The sequence below is a fragment of the Bombina bombina genome, chromosome 3, assembly GCF_027579735.1.
Source record: "Bombina bombina isolate aBomBom1 chromosome 3, aBomBom1.pri, whole genome shotgun sequence".
NCBI classification, from domain to species: Eukaryota; Metazoa; Chordata; class Amphibia; order Anura; family Bombinatoridae; genus Bombina; species Bombina bombina.
Window position 1 is genome coordinate 1,013,589,610 of NC_069501.1, and position 23,325 is coordinate 1,013,612,934.

The 23,325-nt window shown below is 36.1% G+C and overlaps 1 protein-coding gene across 1 annotated transcript in view; it reads left to right on the forward strand.

Moving 5' to 3' along the window:
* Window positions 1-23,325, forward strand: part of MARS1 (methionyl-tRNA synthetase 1) — a 179,159-nt gene that overhangs the window by 39,836 nt on the left and 115,998 nt on the right. Inside the window, exons 3-8 of the mRNA XM_053708187.1 lie at window positions 9,863-9,941; window positions 10,123-10,257; window positions 12,266-12,341; window positions 12,442-12,614; window positions 19,115-19,227; window positions 21,675-21,791. Of these exons, the coding sequence (XP_053564162.1) occupies window positions 9,863-9,941; window positions 10,123-10,257; window positions 12,266-12,341; window positions 12,442-12,614; window positions 19,115-19,227; window positions 21,675-21,791 (693 nt within the window). The remainder of the gene's footprint in view (window positions 1-9,862; window positions 9,942-10,122; window positions 10,258-12,265; window positions 12,342-12,441; window positions 12,615-19,114; window positions 19,228-21,674; window positions 21,792-23,325) is intronic.

The window sequence follows — 23,325 nt, forward strand, 5'->3', positions numbered from 1 at the left end:
ACCAAGTAAGAGAAAACAGAATTTATGCTTACCTGATAAATTACTTTCTCTTACAGGTGTATTCAGTCCACGGCCCGCCCTGATTTTTAAGTCAGGTTCAAATTTAATTTACAATAACTACAGTCACCACTGCACCCTATGGTTCTCCTTTTTCTCCTCTGATGTTACTGTAGGAACTAAGCTGCCTGAACACAATTCTACCAAAGCTAAGTGTTTGTTGTAAACAAGCTGATCTTATTTCTTCAGCTCAATTGTGTGGCATTTGTTATGGCAAATTATTACATGCTGATAGTGTTTCTATGGGTACAAATAACATCTACTGTTATTCCTTCTCAGTCTAATGTACCTGATATTCCTGCAGATATGAAAAAATGTTATTGCTGCAGCCATAGAGAAGGCTAGGACTGCTATTCCGCCTTCGAATAAACGTAAAAAGTCTTTCCAAACTTGTCATAGATCTAATTTAATTTTGTACTGACCGATAGCATACTGAAATATCCTCTACTGACGAGGGTTCCTCTGACTCAGTGGATCCTGCATCAGAGACAAAAATTGACAAATCTTCTTTTTTATTTAAAATTGAACATATTCATTCTCTATTAACCCTTTGAGTGCTAATGACGGCTCTGAGCCGTCATGAGCACTCTTCCACCCTGAGGGAGATCTAAGAGCTCCTAACCGCTCCTACCCTGGCGATCGTGCCTGTAGAGTGACAGGCATCGCCGGGGAACTTTATTTATACTTAACAATGTTAACTATAGGAGGAGGGGGCATGCTGCTTAGAAGCCTGTATCTCAAGACCCACTATTGGAAAGGTAATCGCCTAACCTTTCCAACAGTGTAAGTCTTGGGAGTCTGTAAAAAAAAAATAAAAAAATTAAAAAAACCTTAGAAAATATTAGCACCCAGGTGGGAAAGTGCTTAGCACTCAAAAGGTTAAAGGAAGTATTGTTTACTTTGGGTATTGATGAGTCTGGTCCTCCTGATAGCAAATCTTATAATTGTTTAAATTCTGTATTTAAGACTTCTAAAGGTTACTCCTGAAGGTTTTCCTATTCCAGATGCTATCTTCAATATGATTGCTAAAGAATGGTTTAAACTTGGTAACTCTTTTAACCCTTCTAGGTTTTTGAAGTTTTATCCTTTACCTGTGGCTAGTCTAGAGTTTTGGGGAAAGGTCCCCAAGGTTGATGAGGTTATTTCTATTCTTGCCAAACGTACTACAATTCCTATGGAGAATAGAACTTCTTTTAAGGATCCTTTAGATAGGAAGCTTGAATCTTACCTTAGAAGAGCATATTTAGATACTGGCTATATTATTAGACTAGCTATTTTTATGACTGATGTGGCTGCTGCTTCAACTTTTTGGTTGGACAGTTTAGCGCAGCAGTTATCAGATCCTGAACTATCTAGCATTGTTTTTTTACTTAAACATGCAAATCATTTAGTTTGTGATGCTATATTTGATGTCATTAAGATGAATGTAAAATCTATGTCTTTAACTATTCTAACTAGATGAGCTTTATGGCTTAAATCTTGGAATGCTGACGTGGTGTCTAAATCTAGATTATTATCTATCTTTTCAGGGTAATAATTTGTTTGGTTCTCAATTGGATTCTATTATTTCCACTATCACTGGGGGTAAGGGAGGTTTTTCTGCCCCAAGACAAGAAAGCTAAGGGTAAATTTAAAGCTCCCAATCATTTTTGTTCCCCTGAGGCCTCTGGCTCTAATTGGAGACCATCTCCGAATTGGAATAAATCCAAGCCTTTTAAGAAACCAAATCCAGCCCCTAAGACTGCATGAAGGTGCGGCCCTCAAACCAGTTCTTCTGGTGGGGGGCAGACTAAATTCATTTTAAGACATTTGGACAGATTTTGTCCAAAATCAGTGGATTCAGAATATTGTTTCTCAAGGGTATCGAATAGGCTTCAGAATAAGACCTCCCATGGGAAGATTATACAGAAACACTGGGGTATTCTATTCAGAGACCCAAGTTTAACGGAAGTCATAGATGACAGACCAAATATAATCTTTAAAAAGGTACCTAATTTAAAATTACAACTCTCACACAAAATAACAAAAGTAGAAAAAATGAGTTTAAATAACAACTGGTTATCCTCTCCTCAAGCAGGTTTCAGAAGGTGCCAGTTTTGCAATGCCTGCAAGAGAATGAGAAAGGGACCGAGAGTATGCAATACATTCCATTCTGCTGATGGCAATAAAACCTATGACATTAACCAGTTCATCACATGTAACAGCAAGAACGTAATATACTTATTACGTTGTACGTGCAATTTAATCTACATTGGCCGCACTTCTAGGCTTCTCAAAACCAGACTAAATGAGCATATTTATAATATAGAAAAAGGCTTTCAAAAACATTCACTATCGGCACATTTTGACAGAAAACATAATAGGAGAATAGAAGATCTTGATTTTCTTGGTATCAGGAAGATAGAATATAGTTGGAGAGGAGGTGATGTACAGAATCAATTGGGTCGTCTTGAGATGAAATGGATCCATATTATGGACAGTTTCATACCGAACGGCCTTAACAAGGACTTTGAGTTACATCATTTCTTATAAATATACGACGCACTTTCCATCCCTGAGAAATCCTCTCACTAACTTAGAATACCCTTATTAATTTATTTGAAGGCAGATTTGTAATAATCACAAAATATAAAGAATCATTGATATCATAACGAATATCTGTGTCTGATATAATCTATAACGTTCATTTGAGCTTGAGAATGTCATCAAATAATATTATATGTAGAAGATTATTTATTTATATATACATATTGTGATGATACCTTTCAAAAAAATAGGCCCATATTTTGATGAATATAAGTATGTATATACTTGTTATAGATAAGGATTATTAGAATATCAGTGAGGGATAAGTATGACCTGAACTAACTTGTTACACAGTAAATCGCAAATGGTATCAACCGATATGTTATATAATAGACATGTTAGCAAATATTGTTTTAACTAATTAGGTGTAGGACGCTTTTAAGTGAAGATTTGCGTAAACCAATATTGTCCTTAACATATATATATATATATATATATATATATTGTCTAGAGTTTTTTGTTGAAATATCTTCAGTTTAAGGAAGAATAATCATTGACCATAAACAACATATTATGACCACTTCCAAAATGGAGGACTAAATACCGGACATCCGGCTTAATGAACCTGAAGTATTCAAATAAGGTTTTCAGACATGCGCACACCATTCCTTGAAAAAGCTCTTTTGCGAAACGTACGTCGGATACATTGTTCTTTGGCGTCCTTCCAAGAATCTGCACACCAGTAAGGAGAGCAACATATACTGGACTCTTAAGGGGGAGGTTGTGTGGTTAAATTTCTGCACTCCTTACCACGGTCTCTGGTATTGTGTATAAGCTCAACGTGAGCAATTACTTGATTGTATTGCCGATCCTATTGTATTTGGTGGTCTTTGCAGCTCTTGTGGCGCTTTTTATATTTATATTTTAAATAAATCTTTTTATTCAAAATCCTGTTCAAGCAACTGTTTACCCAACAGTATAACATTGGGTGTGCGCACAAACCTGAGCTTGGCTATAGCTCCATCTCATGTGAGTAACCATTTGTACATACACCTCCTGCACTGAAAAGGTTACAGAGTTACGCTATGTGGCATTTCTTCTTTCTTTTCATATGAGGATCAAAAGAAAAATAGAAGCGTGAAGATTTTGGAAGAACACACATATCCTTATATGAACTTTTATAAGCATTTAGGTTTTACACATATGTATACTTTATGATCACTTTTTGTTTACAACTTTATCACATTTATTTCACATTTTTGCGATATCATGGTATTTGTTATTATTTCTTACTTATGTTCCAACAAACCTTGTGAAGGCTCCGGCTTTTCTGAAGTGTGTTTCAGACCTAGAGCTTTCAGGGGTGATTGTACCAGTTCCTCAGCAGGAACAGGGATCGGGTTTCTATTCAAATCTATTCATTGTCCCAAAGAAGGAAGATTATTTCAGATCAATCCTGGATTTGAAAACTTTAAATCGTTTTGTAAGAGTCCCAACTTTCAAGATGGTGACTATAAGGACTATTCTGCCTTTTGTTCAGCAAGGTCATTTCATGTCCACAATAGACTTACAGGACGTTTATCTTCACATTTCAATTCATCCAGACCACTATCGTTTTCTGAGATTCTCTTTTCTAGACAAGCATTACCAATTTGTCGCTCTTCCATTTGGCCTAACAACAGCACCAAGAATTTTCTCGATGGTTCTTGGTGCCCTTTTAACTGTAATCAGAGAGCAGGGTATTGCAGGGTTTCCTTATTTGGACGATATCTTGGTATTGGCTCAATCTTTTCATTAAGCAGAATCTCACACGAAACAACTAATGTTGTTTCTTCAAAGACATGGTTGGAGGATCAATTTACCAAAGAGTTTCTAGATTCCTCAGACTAAGGTCACCTTAGGTTTCCAGATAGATTCAGTGTCCATGACTCTTTCTCTAACAGACAAGAGACAAATTAAATTGGTCTTAACTTGTCTTAACCATCAGTCTCTATTATTCCCTTCAGTGGCTATGTGCATGGACGTTTTAGGTCTCATGATTGCAGCATCAGACGCAATCCCCTTTGCTCATTTTCAAATGAGACCTCTACAGCTTTGCATGTTGTACCAGTGGTGCAGGGATTATACTCGGATATCACAGTTGATATACTTAAATCCCAACACTCAACTCTCTCTGACTTAGTGGTTAAACCATCACCTTATTGTTCAAGGGGCCTCCTTTGTTCGTCCTTCCTGGACTGTGATCACAGCAGATGCAAGTTTTACAGGTTAGGGAGCTGTCTGGGGGTCTCTGACAGCACAAGGGGTTTGGAATCCTCTAGAGGCAAGGTTACCAATCAATATTTTAGAACTCTGTGCTATTTTCAGAGCTTTTCAGGCCTGGCCTTTATTAAAGAGACAACTTAACATTTGTTTTCAAACAGACAATATCACAACAGTGGCATATATAAATCATCAAGGGGGGGACTTGCAGTCCTTAAGCAATGAAAGAAGTTTCTATGATACTTTCTTGGGCAGAATCCAACTCTTGTCAAATCTCTGCAATTCATATCCCAGGTGTAGACAATTGGGAAGTGGATTATCTCAGCAGTCATTCTCTACATCCGGGGGGGAGTGGTTTCTCTATCCAGATGTTTTTTCAACTTGTATAGATGTGGGGTCTTCCAGAAATAGATCTGATGGCCTCTCGTCTGAACAAGAAACTTCCCAGATACCTTTCCAGGTCCAGGGATCCTCAGGCAGAAATGATGAATGCTCTAGCAGTTCCCTGGTTTTACCAACCTGCTTATATTTTTCCGCCTCTGGTTCTTCTTCCAAAGATGATCTCCAAGATCATAATGGAACAATCTTATGTGTTTCTGATAGCACCAGCATGGCCTCACAGGTTTTGGTATGCGGACCTTGTCCGAATGTCCAGTTGCCAGCCTTGGTCACTTCCTATAAGACTAGACCTTCTATCTCAAGGCCCAGTTTTCTATCAGGATCTCAAATCTCTAAATTTGAAGGCATGGAAATTGAACGCTTGGTTCTTAATTACATAGTCAGAGAAACCTTTATGACTAACACTATGATACAGGCTCGTAAGTCTGTTTCAAGGAAGATTTATCATAGGGTTTAGAAAACCTATATTTCATGGTTTTCCACTCATGATTATTCATGGCATTATTTTAAAATTACTAGAAATCTACAGTTTCTTCAGGATGGTTTGGATAACGGTTTATCTGCAAATAAATTGAAAGGACAAATCTCTGCTCTTTCTGTCTTATTTAATAGAAAGATTGCTAAGCTTCCTGATATTCACTGTTTAGTTCAGGCTTTGATTTGTATCAAACCTGTTATTAAATCAATTTCTCCTCCTTGGAGTGTTAATTTGGTTTTAAAGATTTTGCAGGCTCCTCCTATTGAGCCTATGCATTCTTTGGAAATTAAACTACTTTCTTGGAAAGTGTTATTTCTTTTGGCTATCTCTTCTGCTAGTTTCTGAATTGTCTGCTCTCTCTCGTTAGTCTCCTTATCTGATTTTTTTCATCCAGATAAAGCTGTTTTGCGGACTTCGTTTAAATTTTTACCTAAAGTTGTGAATTCTAACAACTTCGATGGTGAAGTTATTGTTCCTTCCTTGTGTCCTAATCCTAAGAATACTCTTGAAAGGTCTGTACATTCTTTGGATGTGGTAAGAGCTTTGAAATATTATGTTGAGGCTATTTAAGATTTCAGAAAGACTTCTAGTCTATTTGTTATTTTTTCTGGTTCCAGAAAAGGTCAGAAAGCCTCTATTTCCTTGGCATCTTGGTTGAAGCTTTTGATTCACAAAGCTTATTTATATTAGAACGTACCTGATCAATTCATTTCTTTCATGGTGGCAAGAGTCAATGAGACCAACCCAATTTTTTGGGGGTTATGATTTTTTTTATATAAAGCACTTTATCCTGTTCCTCTCTTTTATGCTTTTACTCCTTTTACACCTCACTAACTTGGCTATACGTTAAACTGAGGAGTGAGTGAGGTGAGAGGTGTATTTATAGGCATTTGAGGTTTGGGAAACTTTGCCCCCTCCTGGTAGGAATGTATATCCCATACATCACTAGCTCATGGACTCTTGCTACCCTGAAAGAAATTAATTTATTAGGTAAGTTCTTACATAAATTATGTTTTTTTTTTAATATGTATTAATAAAGGACTTTTATTTTTTCATTCTGGAGTGCTGATAGTGCTTTTTTGTGTTGAGATTACTCATATGATCTCTTGTCTGCAGTAGTTTAAGGAAGTCCTGCAATGGATTGTGCACATTTTTTTTTTTTTTTTTTTTTTTGGTGGGGGGTTGTGGATGCTACCTTACAGTCTAATACTTTCCCATGCCTCTTTCAATTCTGGAGGACAACAAGTAGTTCCCCCAATAGCAGCAGTGAGGTGGTGCAAACTTTAGAAATGTAGGCCCTTGGCTGCACAGTGTGGGAATACAAGGCCGGGGTAATTACTAGAGGAGTTGCAGGCTGTATTGTCCCTGCATAATAGCCGGGCTGGGTTGGATGGGATACCCTAATACTTACAGTTCTTGCTGCACATATCAACAGAGCCCCAAAAAATAAAAGCTGGGATACAGCCCGGGTTGCAGAATGTAAATACTAATTTGTCCTGCTTTTAGGAACTAATCAGTGAGAATCTTTATGTGGGGGCCATCTACTGGTTATTGATGTTGTGCTACATGAGCCTGGTTTTGTTGTGGGATCGATGATTGGTCTGGAAATTCAGGTCTCCCTATCTATCGGGCTCTTATCTGCCACAGAGCTCTCTATTGGCATGTTGTATACTAAAGTTACTAGATTACCATTTTGGCACTTTCATTTTATCTTAACACAAGTGACAAATCCATGTTGTACATTGTGTGATGGGTGACGTGCCTGATTAGTTGAGCTGGGAGTGGGCTAGACTTATAATATAATACTGTTCTCTCCTTAAAGGGACATGAAACCCAAAAATTTTCATTCATGATTTAGACAGAGCACACAAATTTTAACAACTTTCCAATGTACTTCTTTTATCTTATTTGCTTCGTTACCTTTGTATACTTTGTTTAAAAGCATATCTAGATAGGCTCAGAAGCTGGGAGCTAGCTACTGATTGATGGCTGCACACATATGCCTCTTGTGATTGGCTTACCAATGTGTTCAGCTAGTTCCCAGTAATGCATTGCTGCTTCTTCAAGAAAGGTTTCTAAGAGAATGAAGCAAAATTGGTAATAGAAGTACATTGAAAAGTTGTTTACATATGTATGCTCTATCTGAATCATGAAAGAAAAAATTTGGGTTTAATGTCCCTTTAACTGTTGATTGATTTGGTGGTTAAAATGTTTTAGCTTTTCGATCTTTAGGGTTGATTAGGCAGCATTTGAGATTTGCTATGGAGGGAAGTTATTTTCAGCTAGCTAATATGCTATCTGTTTGGGAATACAGTATGCTGATACTTTTTAGCCCAACAGAGTCACTTTATATTTTAAATTATGTTGCACCTACCTGGTTTGTTTAATATTCTTTCTTCTCCTTTAACTATAAAAGTGGCACTTTTTTTTCTTTTCTAACCTCCTCTTATGCCTTAGTATGCATAGCTTTGATTTTCTTGTATATATGCATATGTAATAAACAATTATTACAGATAGCCCAATGCGGACCTCAATGAAGAGTACATAGATGTCACATACATATTGCTGGGTTTGTGGTGATCCATATTAGTAGTTAAATCAATTGAGTTTAACCTCTGCCTCTAGTTTCAGGTCCAAAAGTGGCTTCTATTGAATAGAAGGAAACAGATACCTATAGCTGTTGTTGTTCTGTGAAACCACAACCCATTAAAATGGGTTGAGCTTGCAGAGAAATCAGATCTCCTGGTTTTATCACTGTTTACACATACATACACACACACACACACTTCTTTATATTATCTCTGTCTCTATGCCAAAGCCTGTATATCCATCTTCTAAAATAAAACTAAAAATATATGAATATGTGTGTGTGTGTGTAGATATATAATTAGTGTTCCAAGAAAGGAAGCACTGCTGGTTCTTCATATCCAAGTCTTTTAAAGGGACAGTTTACTCAAAATTTTTCTCCCCTTTAATTTGTTCCCAATGATCCACTTTACCTGCTGGAGTGCATTAAATTGTTTACAAGTAGCTCCTTTACCCTTATGTTGGCATTTGAAATTGTTAATTTAGCATGTGGTATCCCCACCTATTCTGAAAGTTTGTGGCCGCGCGTACCAGCTATAGATAAGCTTTGTAAACACAGCCAGCAGAAGAAATTACACTCCCAGCCGGATATAGCAGAGATAAGGTAATACAATGTTGATTTTCCATTGCTCTCTCAAAGTACTGGTGATTGTTTTAAGGACAGATATAAGATAAAGAAGCAGGTATATGTGCACAATGTGATACAGTAATCAGATCTGATTAAACCTACAAGCTCAACCTATTTTATTAGGCTGTGGCTTCAAAACACAAAATCAGCTATTTAATATACACAAATAAACCTTAAAAAGCTAATTTTCATAAATTTTTTACTCTGCAGTTGGTAAAAAATGCAATTGTAAACACATTAAGGGAAAAACTATTTTACAGTATACTGTCCCTTTAAGTCATGCAAAGGAGCAACGCTTACCAGATTTTGTTTCATTACCAATTTGATGTTTTGGGGTAAAGGAGTCCCCTTCATCAGGCAGACCAAATAGTGCAACAAGCACACATTGAATACCTTAATACTTCCTCCATCAAAAAATCAGGAAGTCCAGTGATTGTACTAAACAAATAGTTGCCATGACGTCCCCAACTGTAAACTAAGCAAGAAGGAAAAACCTTTGTGTATGTGTGTTTAAAGAACATATTCAAATGAAAGCACATCTATCACTGTGCAATAAGCGTTTATTCCTCTCTTATTCCACAGAAGTAACCCTATCCAGTAGGGAAAAATGAGAATCCGCTATATAGTAAATAAACTGCTGCTTTACAAAAAAGAAAAAACACAAAATGTATAGTTTGCCGAAAGAAACAAACTGCAAACAGCTAAGAGCTTAAAAACAAAAATGAGTGGGTGTCCCTAGTCCCAGTAAATATATAGGTGTGTTTGTCTGTGTATAGAATATGAAGCTGCATAGTATATACATTTAGCATTTTATTTTACAATAAAATATACAGTTTTACTGCTAAACTGTAAGCTCTGTTATCACTACCGGTCATTGATATCCAGTAACAATATATGTGACCGCTGTCTTCTGTTTACCTTGTTAGGTTCTTTTTCTTGTCATCTGGGAAAGACTTGTGTGATTTAACTCATCAGTGGCTGGAATGGGAAGCAGCTGAGCTTCAGGTGCGTTATCCTAACAAGATTACAAATGTAATGCAATTGGATTATATTTATTTATAAATGACAGATAACGGTATTGTTATAAAATGCATATAATCACTTGTGACATTAAAAGGATCAGCATTAACGGCTCACTTAAATATATTGTTTTGTTTGTTCTGTTTTATTTGTTTCATGTCTTTAGCCAGGGCTGTCTGTAGCACTTTATTCCCATGTGGTACAAGGAAAGAATAAAGATGACAGCTTGCTACACATCAACAAGTTGCTAAGCTATCTGGATCAAAGTCTTGCAAAGACAAACAGTCACTATTTAGTCAATGTAAGTATAATACCCAAGGCCATTAATTACCAATGTTTTCAGAAACTCATAGCGCTTGAATAAATACAATAAATACATTTGTATGGCACATCTATCTTAGCTAACGGTTCACTGTTAATTAGACATATCCACAAACATTGACTATAACTGTGTTCCAGAGAGATGTACAGTATAATTCACTTGGCAATGATTCCCAGATATTCATACAAAATCTGTTCCATAATGTGCACATGGTTAAGGTTTCTACATTTTAAAGTCTGCTTATCTTTATTAGCCATCGAGCATGACAGAACAATGTGTTTAAATGGACATAAAACTACAACAAGAAAATGCTCTAATGCAGTTTCTTACTGTACTGTTGCTTGCCTATACATAAACCCCAACAAAGAGGGTATAGACAAACAATAGTGCAATAAGAAAATGCATTGGAGCATTTTCTTTTTGCAGTTTTATGGGCCTTAAAGGGACATTAGACTTTTTTTTTATTTCTGCATCATAAATTATTCACTGTATTGCATTGTTGCCAATTTAGAGAGATTTAAAAGGACAGACTATTCCAGAATGTATATTGTTTAAAAAGATAGTCCCTTTTATTGCCCATTCCCCCGTTTTGCATAACCAACATGGTTATATTAATGCATTTTTACCTCTGTGATTATCTTTTATCTAAGCCTCTGCAGACTGTCCTCTTATTTCAGTTCTTTTGACAGACTTGCATTTTAGCCAATTAATGCTGACTCATAAATAACTCCATGGGAATGTGCACAATGTTATCTATATGGCACACAAGAACTAGCACTGTCTAGCTGTTGAAAACTGTCAAAATGCACTAGATAAGAGTGGCCTTCAAGGACTTAGAAATTAGCATATGAGTCTACCTAGATTTAGCTTTCAACAAAGAATACCAAGAGAACAAAGCATATGTGATGATAAAAGTAAACTGGAAAGTGTTTAAAACTGCATGCCATATCTGAATCATGAAAGTTTAATTTTGACTAGTGTCCCATTTTAAAGAAGGTTTTGTGCATATCGAACATCTTGCTGCTTCTATTGGAAATGCAAATACTACAATTTTTAGGGTTACATTACAGAACAAAAGTTTTAACATGCAAAAAAATGATGGTCACTTTTTATTAAATTTTATAACATAGAGCCATAGTAGAATGTTATCCATCTACAAATCTGTATATGTTAATAAATAATTCAATATACTGCTAAGTTTTGCAGGAAGAATTTGAACTTTTTATTATGGATAAAATCCATGTTTGAAGGTCCCTCAACTACAAGAACTACAACTGAATGTGGCATATCACGTATAAGTGGTTATGAGTGGTGGTTACTATTTACTATTTTTAGACTAATCAGACACTAAATTAAGTTTTATGTGTGCGTTTTATATATATTAGAAAATGAGGACTGTACAATATATATTTTAAAAGCATTGTTATCGTTATCTTGCAGTCCAGGATTGCACCCCTTGAAATATAACTTAAGTATTGTTTACCTTATCTTATGTGCTGTGGCCAATTAGGGAGAGATATAAATGAACCCCTGCACTGAACTCTGGGTAGAATGTTGTAGGGTCTGGGATCTGAATTCTGCAGGATGTTTAAAAACAATTTTCAAAGTTTAATAGCAGAAAAAATAGCCAGAATAAATTATAACTGTACATCAAAAGTGTTTTACTACACAAATTATACATTTTATGCAGAATATAGAAGAATGTCCAGCAACTGTTTTATTTGGTTTGCCAGACATGACAGTGGAGAACATCAATACTGGCACCTTTTTAAAGAAACATTGTAGGTAATTGGTATATGTATAACATATAATATTAAGCGTGCCAGGCAAAAGACATGTTTAATAGGGTTTAAAATCAGGATCAGCCTATGTACAACATGCAGTCATTCAACCAGCTCTATAATCTTGTATAATTAGTTTAATTAAACCATTTATGCGGGGGTGGGGGTATGTTTGTGTACAATGGTTTATTTAAACTCTCTTTTAGGACGCACTATCTGTTGCTGACATTGTTGTATGGGGTGCCATCTACCCACTTATTGGAGACGTAACCAGCCTATCAGGTACCATTAATAATTAAACTCAGATGTTCCCTAAGCTTGGTGCTAGATCTTTGTATTGGTTTATTCAAAAAAAATCTAACTTAGTGTGTTTTTCCTCTAGGAGATTTGAAATCTTTGAAAAGTTGGTTTCAAAACATAAGTCAACTAGAACAATGCCAGAAAGCAGTGGAATCATTGCTGAAGGGTCAAGGGTCATCAGTTTTCAAACCGTACCTACAGAAACTTCCCGCACCCACACTGCCATCTGACAAAGCAGTTAGCAATGAGCAAGAGGTAACTTCATGTATCTGTGTCTCAGCAAGGTGACCGGTGTGTACTACCCTGTTCTATATGGTTGATAGATTTACTGAGTGCTAACAAAAAAAACTGTTTCTAATGTTTGAGTGGCAAAATGTCCTATAATAACATCCAGCAGTCCTTAGTTCTCTCCTTAGTGCACCAACCTGTGTGGAGCCACTCAAATATTTGACATCTTACTCAATAAATAACATTTATCAGGATTCACACTCATGTACACAAGACAAACATATTTACTGTATAATCACAAAGTTGTTATGGGACACTTTTTTTTCAGAGAAGACAGGGAGAATATCCTCATAGCATGTTCCCATAGTTGTCTAGTGATTTATGGCAGTGAGGGATCAAAGCACCTCAGTGGAGACACTGACATTTTAAAACCAGGTTATTGGCTCAGAGGAGTGGAGTTTGATGGAACATTTGTGTTTTACTATGTCTTTTATAGATTTAATAAAATCACGTTCTTTCTAATGGTAGTGAGAGTCCACAATCCTTTCACTTGGGAATTTCATCACCTGACCACCAGGAGTAGGCAAAGACACCCTACCAGAGCTTTGATATATCCCTTCTACTTCCCCTACTACTATAGGTGTCAATGATATCTCTCAGCGCTCATAATATCCCAATAGTGCTTAGTGATAAATGGGGTACCTAGCTACCCCTAGAAGGGTTATAAATATGGTAGTTGTTTATCAGAAAGTGCCTAACTAGAGGCTATGGGAAATGGGTTTGGGAAATATTGTATATTTCTAGATTTCAAATATGATAATTCTCATATGTGTTGGAATGTATTCAGGAATATTAGGTTAAAATGTATACAAATTAACAAATTTATTTCCTCATACAATTGATTAAAACATATAATTAAAACATACAGTTAAAAACATGGATCCATGTAAAAACATACAATTATGATATGTGACAATCTTGATTTATAAAAACACAATGTTAACATAATAGTTTCTAAACTATTCTCTTAAAATTCTCTTAAAATTCTTACAACATTTCTTAAAACATATGGTTTAAGTATGGTTCGTTGTGGTCACCAACCGGTTAAGGTGATTTAATATTCCCAAAACAGTTTCTAGTCTCTTGTTTGGTGTGTCTTCTTCAGTAAGACGTGAAACAAAAAAAAATTTTAAGTGTTAAAATAGTGATGAAAAAATAATGAAAAAATGTGTAATAAAAATTCCAAAATATTAAAAATTAGGTAAAATCAAAAATCAAAAAGTGAAAAAATAATGGTAAAATTCTTCCGTGTTTTATGTCCAAAGTTGTGGTTTTGGTGATTGTAGATACCAAATTAGTGAAAAAGTATGTGGAAAATTTTTTTAAATGTTGAATTAAATCCAAATCCTTATCCAATAATAAGTCTGTGATTAAAGTAAGTGTAGAAAATTATAGCTGGTGTGAATCCTCCTTCTCCTTAACAAATGGTTTGTTGTTGGTGTATTGTTTCTAAGGTGTTCGGTCTGTGATAAAAGACTCTATCCTTATAAAACCTGTAAACAACAAAATGACAGTGCAATAATGCTACAAATGTAATAGAAATAATGAAAAGTTGCTCACCAATGACTGTCAACGCGTTTGATTTTACCTAATTTTTAATATTTTGGAATTTTTATTACACTTTTTTTCATTCTTTTTTCATCACTATTTTAACACTTAAAAAAAAAATTTTTGTTTCACGTCTTACTGAAGAAGACACACCAAACAAGAGAGTAGAAACTGTTTTGGAAATATTAAATCACCTTAACCGGTTGGTGACCACAACGAACCATACTTAAACCATATGTTTTTTAAGAAATGTTGTAAGAATTTTAAGAGAATTTTAAGAGAATAGTTTAGAAACTATTATGTTAACATTGTGTTTTTATAAATCAAGATTGTCACATATCATAATTGTATGTTTTTACATGGATCCATGTTTTTAACTGTATGTTTTAATTATATGTTTTAATCAATTGTATGAGGAAATAAATTTGTTAATTTGTATACATTTTAACCTAATATTCCTGAATACATTCCAACACATATGAGAATTATCATATTTGAAATCTAGAAATATACGATATTTCCCAAACCCATTTCCCATAGCCTCTAGTTAGGCGCTTTCTGATATACAACTACCATATTTATATCCCCTACTACTATAACCTTATTTAAGGAGGTTATAGTATGTCCTCCTGCTCAATTATGCAATGCTTTTTTTTGACAGTTTTACTCCCTCGTCCAGTTCACCTCCAAATGTGAATAATCACGTTGTGCAAGTAAATCAAGATTGTTCTGATTTTTCAGAAGGGTTTAGGGCCCCATTACAAGTGGCAGTGTCTGAGTCCAAGTAAGCGCAAGAGACAGATTAAACACTGCGGGTCTGAGGCCCAAAGTACTCAGTCAGGTTCAGGGCTCTGATTTAGAGGGGTTATGTTCCATCTCAGAGGGAGCAGTATCTGCTTATGACTCTTGCACAGCCAGACAAGGATCTGCAAGAAATGACGTTTCAGTTTATAATAGAACACTTGCGTTTTCTTTTAAAGGAGGTTTTAAAGACTTTAGGGATTCAGGATTCGAAGCCTATACATAAGTTAGATCTTATTTTCAGGCCTAGATCTTGCTCCCCTGAGACTTTTCTGGTACCTTCTTTGATAGATGAGATCATTACCAAGGATGGGACAAAGCGGGTGTACTGTTTAACCCGGCTGATAATTAAGAAAAACTTGTTCCTATTGCTGAGACCAGTGTGGAGTTATGGGGCACTATCCCTAAGGTGAATGATGCAATTTCTACTCTGGCTAAAAGAACAACAACTATCCCTTTAGAAGACATCTTTTAAAGATGTCTTCTATGGATAGGAAACTTGAGGGTTTCTTACGGAAGGCTTTTCTACTAGGAGGCCTAAGGTATCAACCCACAGTGAGCATTGCAGCAGTTGTGGGGGCAGCAGATTATTGGTGCAATACTAAATGAGTTTAAGTAGAACTCAAGCTTTGAAAACGGCAAACTCATTTATATGTGATGCCATATTCAGATTGTCCCTATCAATTCCAAGACTACAGCTTTGGCAGTGTTGTTTCGCAGAGCACTATGGCTTAAGTCTTGATCGGCAGACATGGTTTCTAAATCCAAACTTTTAACTTTGGCCTTTAAGGGTAAGACATTATTTGGTCCAGGTTTGGATTACGTTAATTCTACGGGAACAGGGGGCAAGGGTTCTTTTTACCTCAGGAACCCAGAAGGGGAAACCTGGTGGTCTTTTTCGTTCTTGTGCCAAAAGAAGATTAAGAGGTCTACAGTGTCCCAGAAGTCAGATTTGCAAAATAAAATTTGGAAGCTGAATCAGGTTTGGAACAAAGCCACACAGCAGAAGTCGTCGTCCTCTGATTCCAAAACAGCATAAAAGTACGGCCCCAATCCAGACTCAACTCTGGTAGGGGGCAGACTAAACCTGTTTCAAGAGATTTGGAAAAAGTCGGTTCAAAATCCCAGGTATAAGACACTGTCTCTCAGGGTCCAGACCTCCAAAAGGAAGATTTATTCTGTCTCATATTTCAAAAAGGCCAGAGAAGAGAGTGGCTTTTCTATAGTGTGTAAAAAAAACTTAGAGGACATGGGTGTCATCAATCCAGTTCCTTTAAAGAATCAAGAAAAACGGTTTTATCAAACCTGTTCATTGTTCTGAAAAAGAACGAACTTTGAACAAATTTCTGAGAGTATCATCCTTCAAGATGGAGACCATCAGATTAATTCTACCCTTGGTTCTTCAGGGGCAATTCATGTCTACCATAGATCTAAAGGATGCGTACCTTCACATTCCTATTTATCCGGATCACCATCAGTTTCTCCGGTTTGCCTTTCTAAACTAACATTACCAGTTTGTGTCTCTTCCCTTCGGGGTTGGCTGCTGCTCCCAGAATCTTTATCAAGGTGGTGGGAACTCTTATTTCTGTCATTCGTTTTCAGGACATATCGGTAGCTCCATACCTGGACGATATCTTGGTTCAATATCCATCTTTACCTTCAGCAATTTCTCACACAGAGAAGTAACTTGGGTCTTTTCGCAATCATGGTTGGATAATCTACGTTCCCAATAAGTTCTCTCACTCCTCAGACAAGAGTGTGTTTCTTGGGAGTGGTTATAGATTCAATATCAATGAGAATTTTCCTGACAGATCAGCGCAGTGTCAAACTCCAGTCAGCTTGTCGAGTACTTAGGTGCCTGCCTTACATTTTTTCCACCCATTCACTTTGTGGACTTCTCAGCTTGGGTGTTCACTAGTGTAAGGATCGTGGACTTTCACTACCAATAGAAAGAAAACATAACCTGATAAATTCATTTCTTTCTTGGTAGTGAGAGTCCATGAACCCACCCAATCATTGTAGTACATGGTTTCAATAGTCCTAGTGTTGCACCTCTGTGCCCTTCTTACTTTCTTTTTTCCTCTGCATTATGCACTACTGGGAGGGAAAGGGAAGTAGGAGGGATATATGACAGCTCTGGTGCCTCCTCATGGTGGCCAGGTGATGTAATTCCCAAGAGTAAGGATTGTAGACTCTCACTACCAAGACATAAATTAATTTATCATGTAAGAATATTATATAATTCAGGGGAAATGTTCAATGTTCAAAAGTCCATTCTCTGTTAAATATTGGAATATAGAAGCCTAATTTCTTATGCAATTTCCAGCTATATAGCTTTGAGGACTTGGCTCACTCACTCTTGGGGTGTTGATAAATAATGCTCTCCAGAGTCCATATCCACAGCCTAGTAATTCTTCATTAAAGGGACTTGATTCAGATACCACATATACCCTGTACGACGCTGGTCACTATGCCCTTAAAGGGACACTGAACCCAAATTTTTTCTTTCGTGATTCATATAGAGCATGCAATTTTCAAAATTACTCCTATTATCAATTTTTCTTCATTCTCTTGCTATCTTTATTTAAAAAAAGAAAGCATCGCAGCTAAGGAGCCAGACAATTTTTGGTTCAGACCGGGACAGCATTTGTTTATTGGTGGGTGAATTTATCCACCAATCAGCAAGAACACAGGTTGTTCACCAAAAATGGGCCAGGATCTAAACTTACATTCTTGCTTTTCAAATAAAGATACTAAGAGAATGAAGAAAATTTGATAATAGGAGTAAATTAGAAAGTTGCTTAAAATTGCATGCTCTATCTGAATCAAGAAAGAAAAAAACATTTGGGTTCAGTGTCCCTTTAAGGACCAGCGACGTACCCTGTACGTTGCTGCAGTCCTGGGCTTCTCTCTGCTGCGATCTTGCTAAAAATAGCGAGATTGCACTATTTCTGCATGCCCCATGAGAATTAAATAATTTCAGTGTGGAGGTCAGGAAAAATAAAACAAAATCAAAATTACATTATTTTCCAAACTGATTATACAACAATACCACTTAACAGGACATAAAACCAGTTTTCTATGACAGAGCATACACACACAAAAAAAAGTTTCCATTTTGATTCTGTTACAATTTTATTTTTGTTCTCATGGTATTGTTATAGAGAAAACCTATGTAGTTAGAATGCATGTGTCTGGAGCACATATGGCAGCAGTTTTACATGAATGCTTTTGAGCACTAGATGGCAGCAGTGTTCACTAAATGTATAACTGTTGAAAGCATTCTTGCAAAACTGCTGGCATATAGTGCCCCTGCTGAGCCTACCTACTTGCTTTTCAACAATGGATACCAAGAAAACAAAATCATTTTAATAGAAATATTTTTTATATAGTAACTTCTTTGGAGCAGGGCCCTCCTCCTCCTGTACTAGATGTTTAGTCTGTTATATATTTGTATCTTATTACAAATCTTTGTCATCATATACACCATCTCTGTACTCGGCGCTATAGAATGTTGTGGCATTATACAAATAAATGATGATGATACCTACAGCTTTCCATATATTTACAAAATCAAAAGTAACCTACAAATATTGTAAATGCTCAATATAACGTTTAGAATGAAACATAAACAGGTGATACATTTAATCATAAAATTTGGAAGGAAGCTCAAAACGTGTACCTAAGTTTAGTTTGAAAGAGTAACTATAATGGTGCAGACCCCCAAAAAAGTAATAAAATTATACATTATTACTCAATCTTGATAATCCCCAAACATTGTGATTATTGACTGCCTATTCCTTTTCTTTATGTGTTTTTTTTCCATCTATTAGTGAGAGTGTGTATGTGCTTTTGTATATTTATTAAATCACTTTCATTAGTACCTAGGGAAATATTTCAATGTTTAGTATTTTTTTCATTATTAATTGGAAAACTAATAAAACTAGTATTTTCATTTTCTGTATGATATTTACCTGTTAAACTGAAATATATTTTTCTCTTGTAACTTTTTTTTTTAACACGTTTCTTGCCTTGGGTTATAGGAATTTGTAGCGTTGATGAAAGAATAACTTATATTCTTTAATTATAGTTTGTTTGTTTGTTTGTTTGTTTTAAAGGGGGAAGATGCAGCTGTTCAGACCTTGTCAGAGGAGGATATTGTAGCCGCTGCTGAGGTTTGGGCTAGAGGCCTAACTGATGCTCCAAAGCCAAGACAAAGGCAGCACCCCATGTGAGTCTCATATACACTCCAGCCTTTTCCATTATGCTGTATATTTATCGTAATTTAACTCAGATTCTACATAAAATATGTAACTGTGTGTAGTTAAACAACTTTACAGCCTACTTTTATTATTTATTTATTTTTGCCGTTTTTTTCCCTGTGGGTTTTTGCTTGTCCCAGAATGCATATAGTACCGAGCTATATGCTTCAGCATTATTTTTTTATTAATGCAGAAAATAATTTGTGTGTAATCCTAATTGGCCACTTCAAAGTAGATGAGATAAACAATACTCTATAGACTACAGAACAAGGCAATTTTTTAACAAAAGGACACCTTTAAATGCTTTTAAACCTTTTATTGAGAATGCAGACCATTTGGAATGCAGTGCTTAACCCCTTGCACCAAATGGGCATAGGTACTAGGTCACACAGTATTTTGCTCAGCGTACTGAGTTGATGTAGTTCTTACATTCAGCACAAAGGCCCTGCTGTCAGCTTAGACAGCAGGAGCTGCAACCAGGGGGCAGAAGGCACTGATCCGTTACCATATGAAGCCAGATCGCTGACCATTAGAGTGACACTCTACATAATTATCTTCCGTTGGTGTTGGCAGGAAGGAAAGTGGGTTGGTTGCACAACGCAGGAGGGGGTAGCGGCGGGATTCCCTACACTATGCCAAATGATTAGGAAGGGAGAGAGGATGGGTCCCTACACGACAGAAAAATATTCGTTGGAGAGGGTGTGGGACCCTACACTATAGAAAAAAATATATATAAAACAAATATAAAATTGAAAAAAAGAATAATTTACCGTTTGCAGACTGGCAGTAAATAATATGTCGGGGAACAGTGGGAGGGGGGAGGGTTAAAGAGCTGTTTGGAGCGACATCAGGGAGGTGGGAGGGTGTGAATGGATCCATACACTACAGAAATATATATAAATATAAATATATATATATATATATATATATATATATATATATATATATAATTTTTTTATTTTTTTTTTAAATAGTCTGCCAGTATGCAGTTTAGGGCTTCTGTTTGCCAGCACCTAAGATGGTGTTGACCAGTGGGTGGGGGAGAGAGCTGTTTGGGAGGGATTAGGGTGTTAGGTTTCAGGTGGGAGGGTAATCCCTACATTAAAGCAAATATTAGCCTTACAAGCTAACTGATTAACCCCTTCACTGCTGGGAATTTCAGAAGAATGGTGTATGGCTGCAGTTAGCGGCCTTCTAATTGCCAAAAACCAATGGCAAAGCCATGCATGTCTGCTTTTTCTGAACAAAGGGGATCCCAGAAAGCTTTTACAACCATTGTCTTATGGTTGCAGTAGTTGTGTGTAAGTAATTTCAGTGAGAAACCCAAAGTTTCCAAAAACGTTGATTTATTTTTATATTACTGCCAAATTTAAAAAAAAAATGGGCCTAGATCAATACCTTGGGTTTTCTACTCTAAAAATATATACTGTTTTCATAGGTAAATTACAAAAACAAAAAATATAAAGGCTCTATTTCTATTTAAATTAAGTGATAGCAAAAATATTTTAAAAGTTTTGGTACTTTTGTGAAAGTTTTTCTCTGAAATTCCCAGTAGTGAAAGGGTTAATTGCTGATATAAACTATATAGGAATTTGTTTATTGTCCTGTCCCTTTAAAGGGACAGTTCACACAAAAAAAATCTCCCCTTTAAATTGTTGCCAATGATTCATTTTACCTGCTGGAGTATTTTAAATTGTTTACACGTAGCTCCTTTACTCCTATATTTGCATTTGAAATAGCCGATTTAGCCTGTAGTTTCCAAACCTATACTGAAAGTTTCTATACTGGAGTATATTCTATTGAATAGCCTAAGTAAACACAGCCAGCAGAAGAGATTACACTCTCAGTGGGGGGCATGATCGTTAAGTAATAAAATGATAATTTTTCATTGTTCTCTCCAAGTTTTGAACTTTGGTTTTCTAGACAAAGATAAGATAAGGAAGCAAGTGTCTTTGTACATAAAAGTGATAACATAATGAGATCTGATATTACCTGAAGCTCAACCCATTGTAATAGGCTGTGGTTTAAAATCACAAAACCAGCTACTTCTTATACACAAATAAACCAAAAAATGCAATTTCTTATAAATGTTATACTTTGCAGCTGGTATAACAAGTCATTGAAAATGCATTAATATAAAAACAATTTTACAGTGTACTGTCCCTTTAAGGTAATCTTTGTGTCTGTGAGTTCACATTATTCTATTTTGAATGCACTCTTAGATGTTGCTATCAGTTTGTATATTTAATGGCCTCCATTTGATTTATTGGAAGTAAGAGAAGCCTATGTTTAATGTTATTGCTGCTTTTAAATGATTATTGATCAAATTATGTTACTTGTTTTTAAGGTCATACATTTCTGATATAATTTTGTTAAAAAAAAGACTAATGTGCCCAACTGTCCTCTTCTATTTCAGCCTCCCAACTGAAGGTGCAAAAAACATCTTGATTACTAGTGCTTTGCCCTATGTAAATAATGTTCCTCACCTTGGGAATATAATCGGCTCCGTGCTCAGTGCTGACGTCTTTGCCAGGTGAGCAAACTGTTTAATGGGAAGTGAGGTTTTTTTACCCTTTAATTAAAGGGATACAAAACTCAAATGTTTTCTTTCATGATTCAGATAGAGCATGCAATTTTAAACAACTTCCTAATTTACTTCTATTATCAATTTCTCCAACATAGGTGTGTCCGGTCCACGGCGTCGTCCTTACTTGTGGGATATTCTCTTCCCCAACAGGAAATGGCAAAGAGCCCAGCAAAGCTGGTCACATGATCCCTCCTAGGCTCCGCCTACCCCAGTCATTCTCTTTGCCGTTGTACAGGCAACATCTCCACGGAGATGGCTTAGAGTTTTTTAGTGTTTAACTGTAGTTTTTATTATTCAATCAAGAGTTTGTTATTTTAAAATAGTGCTGGTATGTACTATTTACTCTGAAACAGAAAAGAGATGAAGATTTCTGTTTGTATGAGGAAAATGATTTTAGCAACCGTTACTAAAATCCATGGCTGTTCCACACAGGACTGTTGAGAGGAATTAACTTCAGTTGGGGGAACAGTGAGCAGTCTTTTGCTGCTTGAGGTATGACACATTCTAACAAGACGATGTAATGCTGGAAGCTGTCATTTTCCCTATGGGATCCGGTAAGCCATTTTTATTCAGACAGTAAATAAGGGCTTCACAAGGGTTTATTAAGACTGTAGACATTTTCTGGGCTAAATCGATCATATTTACACATATTTAGCCTTGAGGAATCATTTAATCTGGGTATTTTTTGTAAAATAATATCGGCAGGCACTGTTTTAGACACTTTATTCTATAGGGGCTTTCCCTAATCATAGTCAGAGCCTCATTTTCGCGCCGGTATGGCGCACTTGTTTTTGAGAACAGCATGGCATGCAGCTGCATGTGTGTGGAGCTCTGATACATAGAAAAGTCTTTCTGAAGGCATCATTTGGTATCGTATTCCCCTTTGGGCTTGGTTGGGTCTCAGCAAAGCAGATTCCAGGGACTGTAAAGGGGTTAAATATAAAAACGGCTCCGGTTCCGTTATTTTAAGGGTTAAAGCTTCCAAATTTGGTGTGCAATACTTTTAAGGCTTTAAGACACTGTGGTGAAATTTTGGTGAATTTTGAACAATTCCTTCATACTTTTTCGCAATTGCAGTAATAAAGTGTGTTCAGTTTAAAATTTAAAGTGAAAGTAACGGTTTTATTTTAAAACGTTTTTTGTGCTTTGTTATCAAGTTTATGCCTGTTTAACATGTCTGAACTACCAGATAGATTGTGTTCTGACTGTGGGGAAGCCAAGGTTCCTTCTCATTTAAATAGATGTGATTTATGTCATAAAAAAATTAGTAAAAATGATGCCCAAGATGATTCCTCAAGTGAGGGGAGTAAGCATGGTACTGCATCATCCCCTCCTTCGTCTACACCAGTCTTGCCCATACAGGAGGCCCCTAGTACATCTAGCGCGCCAATACTCCTTACTATGCAACAATTAACGGCTGTAATGGATAATTCTATCAAAAACATTTTAGCCAATATGCCCACTTATCAGCGAAAGCGCG